The following is a 15,698-nucleotide window of genomic DNA, read 5'->3' on the forward strand; positions in this document are numbered from 1 at the left end:
TGAGCATTCAAGTCTACATGACAGACTGATGAGCTCTGCATGTTTGCCAGGAAATCCAGGTTAAACCCCGTCCCCTGAACTCAGGCTTCTGCATCCTGACTCTCATCCTGTTTTTAGAAGAACTGGGGATGTTGCGGAGGGGAAGTTGTGTGTTTTCCCTCTTGGGAAATAGATCTGTTTGCTGTCACTGTTGGCTGTCGCTGTTCTCTCCAGCAGCCTCTGGGCAAGTTTTAAAAGTGGTGGATCACAGAGCTGCCAGGAAAGAGAAGGAAGTGGGTGAGAGACCCAAGAGCACTGCACACAGATAGGATGAGGTGCAGTCACTCCTACATACTGGTTTTGGTTTTTTTTTTTTTTTTTCTCCTTTGCAGCTGCTAGAGAAAGGAAGGATAAAACCCAACAAGTAGGTTAGGAGTTGTGGCTGTATCTGGTATTTCACAGGTGTTCCCACCACCTTCGCATGGCAGGGGGTGCTACGAATTGTCACCTCCTACATGAATCACCTGCTGTTACTTGAACTGTGCCACTCAAGCACACTCCCGACCAAGTAGATGGTTGTACTTCATACGAAGTGCTACAGTTCATCCTGCTGTGCTCCTCAGCGGGTGGCTCAGTACAGTTTAAGCGTTCTCAGCCCTGTGATCCTCAGGACCTAAATCTCAGATGCTGCCAGAGCAGGGAGCTGAGCAGGAGCAGCCTCGTTGATGCTGGAGAAAAGCAGGGACGTGTGGGGTGCAGGCAGCACAGGGCAGCATTGCTGGGGGGCTTTGCATTCTCCTGGCATGGGAGAGCTGCTGTGCCTCCAGCAGCTGTGTCCTCAACTCCCTGCTTCAGCTGCTGCTGAGACTGAATGTCTTTGTCATCCTCTCTGCATGTGCGGGATGTACATCTCAAACTGAGCTCCTCGCACGTTCAGACGTTTGGCCAGATCCCTGGTGGCTTGTTGTAGGCTGCTCAGGCATTACTGCTTTCTCTGAGGTTGTTAGCAGGTAACCAGTGAGGCCACAACACAAGTGGCTGCCATCTGCATGCTGTTGTCTCTGCGGGAGAAACTGTTGACTGAATCTATTTTTGAGATTTTTCTGCAGTGGATGTGCCATAGTAAAGCTAGTCACTGTCCTGTGGTATCAGCTTGAACTCCAAATCAGCCTAAGGCTGGGAGAGTGCCTGCAGTTCAGTGTTCCCATCTTCCACAGTGATTTTCAGTGCAAGCAGCAGTCTCTTCAAAAATGGCTTTTGTTTTGCTAAACGGTTCACACAAGCATCAATTCTACCTGCTTTGGTACACTAATCTACTCGCCTTTGCCCGTAGTTTTTAACACTAGATTTCCTAATCCTAGCAGGATCCAAGCTATGGGTCAAGCTTTGAATGTGGAAGGTTATTAAATCATCCCTCCAGGTCACGGATGGAGGGACTTAAATTCCATCATGTTTGATTCTGGCAACTTCTCAAGTTGCCCAAATTAACTTTGGCAGGTATTTGTAAGCTCTTCTGCAAGGAAGCAGGAGCATGGCTCTGACAGAGGACGTGAGGCAGAGAGAGGGCAGAAACTGAGAAGAACAAAGCAAAAACCAAACAAATCCCCCAAACCAACGATGCTAAAGGCTGCACTTAATTACTAACAGAATTTAGTTATAAAATGTTCCTTTTGCACAGTTTAAAAATGGAGAGGAATATTGGAAGAAAAAGAAGTAAGAGCTGGCTGTACTTGAGATGTCTGCGTTTAAGATATGTTTCTTTATACCTCATGCTTGCAGGAATCAAAAAGAGTCAGTGAATGTGTATGGCCCTGTTTTCACTTGTTTGAGGCCTGATTTAGTCAAAGCCAAATTATTCATGCTGCCTTTAAACAAGCCTCATCAAGAGAAGTAGGGCAGGAAACTTCCACAATAACCCATACAATGGGAGCGAGAGGCCAGCCAAACGCCGCCCGGGACACGTGAGGAGGGAAACCAGTGAGCCTTTGAGCAGCTGGAAGAAGATTTCGAGCCTGGTAATTTTGTATGAGGAAGCATGAAGGGCGCCTTTCACAAGAAAGGCCAACTTGTCGCAGCTAGTCCACAGAGCACGGAGCGAGCAATGCACGCAGAATGGGGCGCGTTGCGTGCAGTACATTGGGCCCTGCTCTTTGCTGTTGAAAAGTTTTTAGCGGACAATTATCTGTCTCCTGGATGGGACCCACCGGTCAGTTATTAAATACGTTATGTAGCCCCATCTGCCTGCTGCCAGTCCCTGGACCGAGCCAGTGGGACCAACATGGTGAATTCTGTGCTGGGGATGGTAGAAAATACACATACACACGCATGGCCCACAAGCAGCTCAGTGTTTGTTTCCACTGAGAAAGTTTTGACCTGCTTAAAGAGCCATTGCTATGGAAACCTAATGAGAAGATAATTGAATGAATCGTCTTTGCTTTCCATCCCTTTCTCACACTGGTGCCAGCAACGTCAGAACCTTGCAGGCCTGCTTTCTCTTCAGGTTCATGCAAATTTGTTAAAAATACCAAAGGCCTGTTTTCTTCCCAGTGCCAGCTCCGGTTAGATAAATTATCTTGTATTCAGTCAGGAGCAGTTACGAGTCTGTCAGTTTTTCATACTAATTATGTGACTGGGCCATTTCTAATGTACACGGATAAGCAAATAGCTTTGCGGCAGAGCCGGCGTGGGCTTTTGCATCAATTTATTCACTGCTATGAATGTGGATAATATTTGTAGACTGAAAATCCCATCCATAGCTTTCCTCAATGGGCTATAAATAGTCATTGGGAGGGAATAAGAGGGCCACTGTCAGTTTATTGAAGATCATAACAGTAGTGGTTTCATTATCAGATGGTGCGATGCACCTGTGGATTTTATGGTCCGTAAATGAGATGCGGCCATGTGTTAAAGCACATCTGCATTTAAAATACTTGGTGTTGAAACAAAAACCCATCAGAAATCCTGTCATTCTCAGTTCCCATGTTTGTTCTGTTTCGAGAATGATGAGCTTTCAAAAATCAACAGGGGCATTCATGAAAGCAGCACATGGTGTCATTTGTTTCCTTTCCCAGTTCTGTGGTGCACCAGCACATTCACATCTCGGGGCATGTATAACCATGATTCTTGTAAAATCAACCGCTATCTATGCGAGATAAGCCCCAGCATTCTCCTGTCTGAGATCAGAATCAGTCCAGAGTTAACAGGGAAAGCTGTAGCCTTGTAGCTCGATACAGCATAGTTAAAACCCATCTTAATAATCAGTTATGGTCTCACTTGGCTTTTGACATAAATGTGTGCCTTGGTTCTTCCTTGCACTCCCAAGGCTTGGAGCCCACCGCCAGGATTCCAGGGTTAATTTATAAAAGGGAGAGATTACTTATGTATTGCAAGGTCATCGCCATTGCAGCACTTTTATGGAAAGATAGCTTCAAAGACCATTTTGGATGCCTGGCATTGCCATTGTTCATATAAAACCCACAGGCTGCAAAAGAAGAACCAGAAGTGCCCTCCAGAGGCAGTTCTCATGTCTAGATCATTGTTGTCAAAGATGCCTGGTCTGGTCTATCTGTGTCTTTCAAACAGCCTCTTAAAAGCAGTTAGTTTTTAAAGCTGCCCTCCCTTCCTCTACCTACTGTTGGAAGTTTGTCCAAATAGTTAGGAAATATGAACTCCTCTTTTCTAATTTATTTCTGGCTTATGTCTACTTGTTCCTGTGTCTGATTTATTAGCAGACAGTCAGTTATCTTCTTGCAGCTTTCAATTTTGACAGACTGAGCAGGCAAAACTTTTCTAGCTTTCTCTCCTAAGATAAGCTGTCTGGTTCCCTGACTATTCTAACAGCTTTTCCCTTTACCACTTCTGGTTTGAATTAATCTTTCTTGAGTGTGAGTGATGATGGTTGTACAGCTATTCTCATATATGTTCATTCTTTGTACTGCCATTGGAGTTTCCCATCCTTATGCCTTTTGGGATTAATGTGTTGGTTTTTTCCTCAGTCATCCTTTTTCAGCTCATATCCCCAGATACTCTGTCATTTGCAAACCTCCATCGTTTGAAAGACTGACATTTTGGCAGTCCTGTTTATGTACTTGCACATTTTAGTATTTAATGCAAATTTATTTCTGTTAAGCCAGTCTTTCTAATCAGCTAATTCCTGGTCCAGGTCCTCCATTCCTTCTGTTGCTGCTAAAGTTTGTGTCACTGGTCACTGAGTGGTCTGTTGTAATTTACTAAACTCCACTGAAACCCATCATCTCTCTAAGGCGATAATACTTGGTTACTCCCAGAAGTGTGCTGCTTTTTTTTTTTTTTTTTCTCATTTGTTTATTTCAGCAGTTTGGCTCCAGTAAGGCCAAAGTATTGGTCTAGAGATGATTTTGAATTTGTGAGATTAATGGATTGAAGTTTTGACCCCTTGTGCAGCTTGCTTCCAGTGATTATGGGTTGATAAGAAAGTACTCCTTCCCTCTGGCCATAAATCTTTTTTTTTCTTCCTTCTTGTCTGAACATACACCCATACATTTCTTCTGCTATATGCTGTGAGAGAGTACATTTCGTGTGAAAGCTTGCTAATGAAGTTGTACATCAGACCACAACAAAAATGAAGGCCTCCACGGTGGAGTAATGGCATTTGGCTCCCTTTCAGACACGCAGTGCTGAAACTTCTGCCAAGTGTCACTGCATCATTAACTTTCAGTACAAGTTATCAGTCTATGAATGGAAGAACACAAATCACTTTCAGTGCACGTCCACAGAGGAGCTGCAGATTTAACAGAGTAAGGGAGTGTAATTGGCAAATCAAACATACAGCAACTCCGAGGTGCTCTGGAATTTTTCACCAGCCACCTAGGAAGTAAAACACTCGATTGATTTCACTGAGGCTTTTTAAGCATTAGAGTTGTCTGGTGGAACTAAAAAGCAAGTGCCTTATCAGGATCTATGTGGTAGGTTTTGTCAGCATTTCCATCTCTTCAGACCAGCTGTTAGCATTTTCAAGGTCAGCCCAGTCACGGAAGATTTCCTCTTCAGGGAATGCATGAAATGACAATTGGAATTTGCATCCTCTGATGAAACTCAGCATAGTTCTTTAATCAGTTATAAATGAGAAGGTGGTCTGCTTGCTGTGGATCCTACCCTTCTCCTTGCCCCCTCTAGCTGAGACCCATCAGAAGTTTGCTCCTACTGCTCTTCACCTTCTGTGGAGGCCAGGGCGTGATGAGTTGGTGGCCCTGGGCTAATTCCCAGTGAACAGATGTCCACATCACAAGCATTGCTGCTACACCTGCTACTTACTTGCATCATTGGCAACTGCACAAGAGAAGAAAAGGATTAAAATGGATTTGGAGACTGAAGAGCACAAGAGAGTGCCTCTCCACTTGAGGGTGATTTCACTAGTGAAGCATGGTTCTGATCATTAACAGATTTCATTTTCTAAGGACAGTGATTTGGTGGATTTCATGGATACTAACTTAATTTAAGATAAATAGAATTACTGCTTTATGGGTGAGGTCTATGCTCAGATGCAAAGCATAGTGGATTAATTCTGTCAGTTTCAACAGAACTCAGCTTTCTTTTTACTTGGTTGTCTCTGTATGCAAGCACACATAGTTTTTATCTGATCTACCTTTATTTAGAAAAATACTCACTGGCAACTTATACTTTTAAGTGCCTGGATTAAATCCTGGCCCTGTTGAAAGTCTTTAAATTTTGACACTGGTTTTTCTGGAGTTTTTACCCGGAAAATATGGGGTTTGTATTTTTTCTCTGGTATTGGTTATTCAGGCTTCTTAAAAACTAAACGTTTGGTGGTGTATCACCTGTATCATTAACTTTTCCCCTTCAATGGTAAACTTTTTCAGCAAGGAAAACACTAAACGTCTTCCTCCGCTTGGTGCACTACAAATCTGAAATTCAGTTGCTTCAATTGGTTTGCAGTTTGTGCTGGATTACATTTCTAATCAGTCTGAGGTTGAAGGAGGTTACATTTCAGAGCTTCACTGTGCCAACCCTTCTTGTCTAGATGAATTGCTAAATCAAACTGAAACTTCGTAGAATCTCATTTCCCCTTTAATGAAGTCTTTGCAAACTGATGAGCATGTTTTTCATGCTAACAAAGCGTTGACCAGTAATTGCTTACATCTTCCAAAATCTGAACTGGCTTAAACTAAATTTTTCCTTCAAATGATTTACTGAATTAATCAAAAACTCTTCATTGCCCTCTTCTGGGGCTCTAAGAAAACGCAAGGAGCCGGTGGAAACGCTGTGGACAGCAACAAGAGCATGGCATGCGTGTGTTACTACATGGCCTCATTCAAAGAACAGTTTAGCTTGAGGTCTCCTTGGTATGCTGGGGTATGCATGCTTCCGTCCTGCGTGGCTCTAGTACAGCCTCCACACAACAGAGCATTGTCATGTCGCGGGGCCGAGCCCTTGGCAAAGGCATTGCAGTAATGCTTTACATTTGGAGCCTTCAGCAAAGCCGTTGAAGCTGGCAGAAGTCATTTCACTGGCTTGGAGCAGCTTGGTTAAATAGGGATTCCCATAGGAAGGCTTCAAAGAATTGCACAGGGTTTGGTAATTTCTGTTAGCTCCATTTATACAGACAGAAAAAAAAAAAAAAGGCAGTGAAGGGGGGTGATGTCTCATCAAAGATCCCACAATGAGCCGTTGGCACTGAGATTGAATCCATTATGGAAAACTAGTTCAATGAACATAAAGACCGAGAACAAAAGATTTACTCACTGTTTTAGTGGGTTGTTTGTAAAATCCATGTTCAGTTAAAATAAGTCTCTCCAGCTAGCTTTTGAGGAAAGGAGTATACACTACACTGGTGGGAAAGGAGAAGGGTATCAGGAGAAAGCAGATGTAGTCTCCAGTCATCTGTGGTCACAATTCATAGGGTCTGGACAAGCTTTTTTCACCTTGTCTTTAAATCTCTACTCCTCTCTTCCACACAGTGGCTTCTGAAAGTTTAATGAGTGCATATTTATAAAGCATTTTCAGATAAGAGGGCGAAAACTATTATACAGCTAAACAAATACAGCATCCCAGCGCTACAGTTTCTAAGTATAGGTATAGGCTTCTAAGGTAGCCAAATTACTGGTTTATAAATGGAAAGGGGGGGAAACTATGTGAAAAAGTGTTTTTCTGAGGGATCCCTAGACTCCTTTGCCTTAGCCATAGGTTTCTGTCAGTATATGTTTTTCTAAGCTGGTCACAAAAGGCATGTCTAAGAGGGGAACACAGTTACTGTGGTCAGACCAGTGGGTTCAGTTTTTGTTTCCAACTTAGTGCATTGGGAAGAAAAGGGAAGAGAAAACAGCTCATGATATATTGTTAGGAAACTATAATTTACTGTAATCAGACAGCTCCCATGAAATGTGAGAAGCCTGCGTCAATAAGTCCATTTCTCTTTTTTTTGTCCTAGGCTCTCCATTCATAAATCAAGTTCGGAAGAAGGTTGTGTAGGTCAGTATATTTCATTTTATTTGATATTTCTATGGAATTCTTAAACAGGTTTTGAGTTTTGCTTGTGCTGGGATATGAAGAGCTGAGTAAACAGAATGCTGGCAGAAGTCGGCAGCATTTGTGTGTGTGTGTGTGTGGAGAGTGAGTCTCAGCAGCTTTAAGTTAGATGCTGGGTGTCTCAGTGATCACTGAGACTGCCCTACCAGCATGGTCACGCGATAAATATGTGTCTTTTGACTTGTTATTTTGAATTTCAAATGTCTGCACATTAGATCACTGCTATCCTATCCGTTTGTATTCTGCAAATTACCACCGTCAGTGAATAACTGGGTTTTTTGTTATTTTGGTTCATGTCACGCCAGAGTCTCTTCCTTTGTTTCTGAAATATTTTGCATTCTTAAATATGTATTTGTTTTCCATTATCTTTCACTTGTGGGTTTTGGGGTTTTTTTATAACTTACTAGAATTAGTTCATATTGCTGTCCTAACTTATTAGCTGAGCTGATACATTTCTGGAAAAATTTTGTTCATTGGAGAGGAAAGGAAAAACTAGAAGGTTTTTTTGTTTGCTTCTTCTTAATTTTTTTCTAGGGACATTTCCGCACAGTCTTAACTTGAGCTGTGTTTTAGAGAGTTAGTAAACCCAAGTCTAGGTCTTCGAGGGTAAGATCCAAAATAATACAGTCACATGCTGGAAATCAGTGGCACAGTATAAACTGTGTTCCTTTGAATTTTTCAAAAGCAGAGGGATGAAGTAGCTCTTTATCAGGCACTGTATGTTCTCCTGTAGATTGCATAAACTTTATAGCATGTGCCCTGGTTAATTCAACAGAACACAATCGTATGTCCTACCTTGAGCCAGATCGCATTTCTTTTCAGAACAAACCATTTACTTCTGGGTCATCAAGCCATATGCAGATCTGGTATTAATGGACAGCCTTGTACAGTCCAGGCACACAGAGAGCAAGAGTTGGATGTAGCTGGTGGCCTCATGGAATTTCTCATGCCGAGTAGCAGAATGTGCGTGTGTGATTGTGCATATGTGTGTGCATTTATATGTATGTAAAGTATTTGTTTTCTGTATAGGTATGCACGCACATATTAGAAAATTACTTATCTGAGTTGTGGCTTAGGCTGCATAATTGTGGTTCAGTTAAAGAGAATAAACCAACAAAATGCTTCAAAAACACTTCCAGACTTGACATTAACAACTCAACAGATATCAAAATGAATGTAAAATATTTTATGTTTATAATTCAACATACGTACTTTACTGGCTTATCTGAGTCCTCTATAGCATTGGCAATTATAAAAGAATGTGCATTTCCCTGAAACAGCTACATCAGCATAGTTCTAGTACAGAATAAATCAAGAAAAACAGAAAATTTCAAATTTTTCATTCTTGTTTTTTTACTTAGAAAATACAACTTTGTGCTTGAAAGCTTCTCTAGCATTTACTAACTAATGTTTCTTTCTGAAATTCTTTTTCCCTTTCCCCTCATCCTCCCTCGCCACTTTCCTTTTAGGGAAAGCAGACTGGAAAAAGAAGAATAAGTTTTTTTGGCAGAATTTCCGAAAGAACCAGAAAGGACTAATGAGGCAGACTTCAAAAGGTAAATCTTTTTTAAGGACACACAACCTATCCATACAAAATAGAAGGAGCCAGCATCACAAAGGAGTAAAATTAATTTGCAACAGTGTGGCAGTTTGGGGAGGCTGTGGATCTGGAAGTGTTGCAGGTTTGGTTCATCGTGACAGGGCTCAGAAGACAAGTTGCATTCGGTGAGACTTGCATCTGGGTGAGGCTGGGACACCTCTGGTCCTGACTGTCAGTGAATGCATATGCACAAAGTGGTGCAGTATATATATGTGTGTGTGTGTATATATATAAAAGTAATATCTGTAAATGAACAAGATGCCTTTTTTTCTGATCCTGCCTTGATGAGAGAAATGCTGATCTGTTTTAATTAGAAAGATGTTTCTCCTTTCTTTGACGTTGGGTTACTTTGGCCTGTTTGCTTTAGGCTTGAATCCAGCCTCTCATTGTAGTAGAAGACACTACAAGAAGGAGTAGTAAAAGTGCATCTGGTGACTAGTGCAAATCAATTCCACTTACACTGTCAGGTGTCTTTCTCTAGTTCTCCAAAAGATGCAGCTGTGCATTACTTTAAGTATTTCTCTTTACATGTAAAATTTCTGTTTCCCCGAGTGTATTTGTTAGATCCTTCTGTTGCAAACAGATGCTTCCTCACATCACTATGTCTGTGTTCAGAGGGATTGTGAAAGATGACAGGAGCCCACTTAGGAGGCCGAAAAGGGGCACATTTACACTCTCAGTTAAGCGTGGGTCCTTGCTGGCTCTCAAAACAAGTTCAGAAGGTCTGTGCTGACACACCAAGCTCATACCAAAAAGAGATGTCCTGGAGTGGAGAGCCCCAGTATACCTAGCACCATGTGCCAGCTGAGTGGCCAGTTAGATAGCCTGGATAGGTCAGGGGATGTGGCCAGTCCGCAGCAGGGAGCTGTGAGGTCCCAGCACACCATTCCTGGAAGTGCTTCCCATCCGCTCTGGCAGCTGACTGCAGTGCTCCTCGGGGCTGAGTGCAGGACTTTTCTGGCATTAGCTCTTTTCATTCTTGTCTTTCAGGGTCAATAACTGTGCAATGACAGTCATGTTTTATTTCTTGTTGTCATGCTCTTCTGCTTTCAGTGTCAGAGTAGACTCAGTTTTCTGGGCCTAGTTCACTTCCTAATTTACTTCCTTTTCTTGCTCAGTTACTTCCAAATCTTTCAGTCCTTTGAATTCATACTGTGAGACTGCTCTGGGAATGGTGTGTTCTGGCCAGCCAATTCCACGTGGGAACAAGATTTCAGAGCACTGGGTAAAATCCAGTTTCAATATGCCCATCTCTGTGCCTGACGTTTTACACATGCTTGTTATCTCTGTGCTTTTTCCTGCAGGAGAGGATGTAGGGTACGTGGCCAGTGAGATCACAATGAGTGATGAGGAGAGGATCCAGCTGATGATGATGGTCAAAGAGAAGATGATCACCATTGAGGAAGCACTTGCTAGGGTATGATATGTACCCACTTACATTTCCTGGAGAAATGTGTGTTAGGATGTAGAACATACCAATTTGGAGTTTTCATTTGCTCGGAAGACACAGGAGAAGGGGAAAAAGCATGCCTGTTTGTCCCATCATGCTAGTAGCATAAATTAGATACCAATTCCTTTGTTTATGGGAAAAAGGTCAAATTTAGCTCAACCAAAAATAGATGTCTAATGTATGGCAAATTAATCGACTCCTAAAAGCATTTGCTTCTCTCCATTGGCAACAAAGAGTGCCAATCAGAGAAAAGCTCAAGTGTAGACTTCTTAATTGCAGCTGTCTAAAGGTAAGGAAGATGAACCCCACCTGTAGTAGTCCTTATTTATCATGCATGTTCATAGGTTTGTTTAAGTACTGTATGGAATGCTTCAAGTTTTGCTGAGCTTGCCTAATTTGTTTCAGAACACATTTATTTCTTATTATTTTCCTGCTGGTAATGGCTGAAGGACAGTTTGATGGAAGGCTTCCATTTTCAGTAATTAAAACTTTAAAAAATACTAATGTTTAAGCTGAAATTTCTTCTGCTTGTTTCTTAGCCAAGTAGGTGTTGTTTTGTTTAAATAGCTTTCAAGAAAACCAATTAAGCCATTTTTGGCATTTGACAGTAAAATCAACACAGATATATTTTGTTATAAGTACAGTGGCTGTCACAAGTGTTTCATTACAAAATGTAGATGTTAGTAAACCACAAGAAAACAGCTGCAAAGAATTGTATTTGTGCAACAATAAGGCTGAAATTTTAATTGCTCGGAAGCAAAAAAGTCGGTGTTAAAGTTTCTACACCACTTTTGATTTTGTGCATTTGTGCAAAATACTGTGGTGGAGCACAGGGTATTCTGTATGGGCTCCATTAGAAGTGCAGAAAGCATGATTTAGATTGTGAATTGGCACTCAGATAAATTTCTGTACTGACATACTACATCTTGAAATAGATTATCCTAGAATATCAACTTCTGTTACTGTCTGAAGAAAATATTGCTTTGCTGGGAATCATATCATTAAAAGAAATCCAAGATTTTAATGGTAATATTGGGAATTCTTTTACCTCTCTGCACTTAAAAATTTTGTGGGGGCAGGATTGTACCTAATCTGTAAATTTAATATATGTACTTGTACTGTTTCCCTCTAGTGGTCTGAGCTACTAGCAGCAGCTTTTTCTTTTTTTTCATACCATCAGGTCTTGATGACTGTCTCAACAATTTGACTGCATTAGAATTGGTTTTATGTCTTAAGCCTTTAATTGGAAAGTGGGAAAGATGGTCTTTAGTTTCAAAATTATAAAAGATTGTTCCTAGTCTTTAGTGCAGATCATTTTTTTTATGAAGGAAATTGGCAGACTGATGTGATTTAGCCCATCCAGTGGAAACTGTGCCTCTGAGATGGGGAGCTATAACTTATATTTTACCAATGACAATAAATCGAAATTTGGTGTTTATAGAACACTTGCTTTAAAAAAAATCTCATCATTAAAACTTCTGTTTCTAAAGCAAATTAATTTATTTTGAACAAGTGAGACAGTCATATGGAAGTTCTGATTTTCCAAGTGCCACAAAGATATAGGGGGAAAAAAACCTGAAAGGACATTAACTCTTGCTATTTTAATGAAGATTGATAGCTTCTTCTCACTGGAAAATGTTCTGTCTTTTCAAATTTCAGCTGAAAGAGTATGAAGCCCAGCACAGACAGTCAAGCACTGTAGATGCTACAGAATGGCCTGACGGTTCTTACTCAGCATTTGATGGATCTTCCAATTGTAATGTAAGTACCTGTAATTCTGATATAGTTCCCCAGTATCATTTAGTATTTAAATTCTTTTATTGCAGTACAGAAATATCCTGATTTACCTGATGATTTCATCAATAGCAAATGTAGCATTTGACCTTGAGATGTTGTGCTCTGTCTCCAGAACATCTTTAACGTGGATTTTAAATCTTCAAGGTCTTTTGTCATAGACCTTAACAGTTGTGTTGTATAATGTCTTTTTTTTTTCTTTTTTTCTTTTTTTTTTTTTTTTTTTTTTTTAAATCTGGCCCTATGTCACTGAGTTTTGGAAGCACAAAGTGATCCTAATGCCTGTGTTCCAAAATGCACAGAAAAGGTTTTTTAGGTTGTTTAAAGGGAACTGTTTCACTTCTCAGTTACTGTGAATCAGCAGAGTTTCTCAGGCCTTCCTAACCCTTGTTGATACATCCTATCTGAGAGTCTGGCTAAGTCCTAGCTGCCTGCTGCTTTCAAACAGTCCTATCTCTGTATTTGGTAACTGTCAGCCAAGAGAGTTTGCAGATTTTGCCAGACCCATAAGCAGTAAGGCAGCTTTCCTCCCTCATTCTTACTTCTGAGCTGAGTAGCTTCTGTTGTTTTTATGGGCACCAGACAGTCTTTGTGTCATGCCATACTGAATTAATTAATTTTTCCTTCCAAATATCTTCATCTTCACTGAGTAGTTTATTCCACTTCAGTTTTCTGATTCAAAGTTCACAGATAAATCTTAGAGAAGAACACGTTTGGCTGTCAAATCCAAGCTCTTTGTAATCCATGTAATTGAATCATAGGCTTTTGAGACTATTGATTGATTTATTTGTTTTATTGTCAGTGGAATTTTGTGCTAACTGCTGCATACAGTTAGCTTCTCCACCATAAATGAAGAGAGGAATGCTATGTCATTTGATGAGACATTTAAAATATTTTGTGGTGGAGAAAGTTTTTCTTGTTTGTATTAAAAAAAAAAAAAAAAGAAAAAGCCCATCTTTAGTTAGATGGGAGTGGAGGGGGAATGATGTTGCCTTGTACTCTGTTCCAATATTTAAGAAATGTGCAAAGAATAGAGAAGGAAGAATCTTGACCCTTCTGCACTGATTGTTTAGCCAGCTGAAAGATTTCACGTTTTCCTCATTAGTATTTACAGCCTGAACTTTCCCCTCCTAGTGCCTCTGGCTAAGGTGTCTGTAGCATAAAAGCCTCAAAACTCTCATTTAGTGGTCAGATCTCAGAAGGGTACTGAGTTTCTATCTTAAATCTTCTGAAAGTGGTTTATGCTTGTGTTGAAGTTACTGAAAGCTGTGTACTGTGTACTCTGAGGACCAAATATGACTCAGTGTTTGCTCCCTAATGGAATGACTTGGCACCTTTTCTCTAAACTTATTTTCTTAAGCCATCTTTGCGCTTTGAGCCAAGATCTCTGTTGCCTCTCTCTGCTGTTGCAGTAGGATTTGAACCATTTTCCTGCTAACTTTGATGGGGGATCTCTATTCCATCATTGTACATACCTCTCAAGATTTTTGCCCTTCCTCCTAATTTTTTTCCTTGTTACATTTAGCAGAAGCTGTGAAACTGCATGCCTTCAAGGGAAAATCAGATTATCTGCAGAAATGAAACTTCTGTTAGAACAGAAGTCAGCTTGGCTTCTCCTTTTGTGTAAAAAAAAGAAACTAGGGTTAACTGGAGTGAAAAACTTTGGTCTATAATTGACATGCAAGAGGGAAAAACAAAACAGCAAAGTATCAGATATGTCTAGAGATAAGGTGTGTGTTCACCCAGACTGTTTTGCTCTATTATCTCTATTAATCTAAAATGGCCAGCTTTTGAGAGTTGCAAAGATTACTCTGTTTTCAAGCCCTTTCTTTGCCAAATGGTTTGACTTTCAGTGTCATTTGTGTGATTTGTACTCAACAAAATTGGAATCTCAACTTAAAACTACCCCACTCATTTTATAGAGGCCGTGAAGCAAAAATGTTTTTCCATATATTAAAAACATTCAGTTAGATAGCTCACTGCCTTCTAACCTCAGGAAGTAATTGAAAATATGAGTCACTGAAATTGAAGTTTCTGGTTTGAATTAAAACTCCTTAGGCAATGGCTCTTCTGGTTCCGTTGGCATTTTTTCTAATTTCTTTTTTTTTTTTTGGTCTCGTGGCCAAATTGTTACTAGGCAGTTTTTAAAGGAACATTGTGATCATACTTCATAATTTTGTAAACATTTTGTACACACAAATGATAAAAACAAATTGCAGGGTAATTGCAGATTGAGGGGATTTAGGAAAATAATAATTTTTATTTTACTTGCTATACATTTGTTTAGTAACCCTGTGGATTTAAGAGATACCAAGACGCTAGTATAATAGCTGGGGTTTTTTCTTCATATTTTATCTTCTCAGGTAGAGAGACCTGCTGGTAGTTAGGAGGACTTGGGATGAGTGGTCAGCAGGTTTTTGTGGAGAATCTTGGTCTAACTTTGTCCAGTGGTTGCATTTCAGGAAGAAATAAAAAAGGTAGAATCTATGCATTTGGAGAATCTAAAAATGAAGGCAGAATGTCTGGAGTGTTCTAAGGGTTTAAGTACTCCCTACTTTCAAGTCATATCTGGCCACAACATAAGAACAGCCACCTACAAAGTAACATCTAAAAGGCAAATACCATTAGTTGTTGTTGGTTTCCTTTTTAGAAAAAAAAAAGACCACTTTTTTTTTTTTTTTTATTAGCTTGTGTAACTGTCATGTGTTTATGACTAACTTCACTGGTTTGATACTAAACTAATTTTAAAGATTAAGAATTCTTTTTCCCAACTCCCCTTCTTTTAAATTACTGTACCAGGAAATGGAGACTGGCACTTCATGCCCTTACAAAACTGAATCCTAAAGGTGAATCACAGAGGGTTGAAGGGTCATCATCTCAGTATCCAGTGTGCCTCGCCCAGTGTCATTGCTGTGCTGTTAATTGTATGTCCTGTTTGTTTGCTCTTAAGAAACCAGCAAACAAACGGAGGCCTTGCCAAGCCAGTAGGTGACTTGGTTCTCTGCCACTTGAGAGCTGTTTGTAGCTTTTAAGTCTCACTACGGTGGTCCCTTTATTTCACAGCAAAGTATGCATGTTATTTACTTGCTGATGGGGGAATGCAGTTGAAACCGTTTTCCTTTGCAGTGAGATATACCAAAAGTCTAAAATGCCTCATCGTTTTTACAAATTTATTTCTGAATATGTTTTGTCTCTGTTGGAATGAAGGTTGCTCCCAGTAACTCTAGACGAGCTTTCATTGCCTTGTGCGAAGTGTTGGGATGTAAAGCAGGTGCAGATTACAAATGGATCCCTTTCTGGATTTTAGATAAGGGCCTATTTGTCTTCAGAAGTCAGAAAGTCCAGGGAAAG

The 15,698-nt window shown here is 40.3% G+C and overlaps 1 protein-coding gene across 1 annotated transcript in view; it reads left to right on the forward strand.

Moving 5' to 3' along the window:
• SASH1 (SAM and SH3 domain containing 1) overlaps positions 1–15,698 on the forward strand; it is a gene marked incomplete at its 5' end in the record, with an annotated part of 61,386 nt that overhangs the window by 4,263 nt on the left and 41,425 nt on the right. The window contains 4 exons of the mRNA XM_010077717.1: positions 7,406–7,446; positions 8,973–9,059; positions 10,408–10,520; positions 12,213–12,314. Coding sequence (XP_010076019.1) covers positions 7,406–7,446; positions 8,973–9,059; positions 10,408–10,520; positions 12,213–12,314 — 343 coding nt within the window. The remainder of the gene's footprint in view (positions 1–7,405; positions 7,447–8,972; positions 9,060–10,407; positions 10,521–12,212; positions 12,315–15,698) is intronic.

Source organism: Pterocles gutturalis, unplaced genomic scaffold, assembly GCF_000699245.1.
Source record: "Pterocles gutturalis isolate BGI_N339 unplaced genomic scaffold, ASM69924v1 scaffold2011, whole genome shotgun sequence".
Classification (NCBI taxonomy): domain Eukaryota; kingdom Metazoa; phylum Chordata; class Aves; order Pterocliformes; family Pteroclidae; genus Pterocles; species Pterocles gutturalis.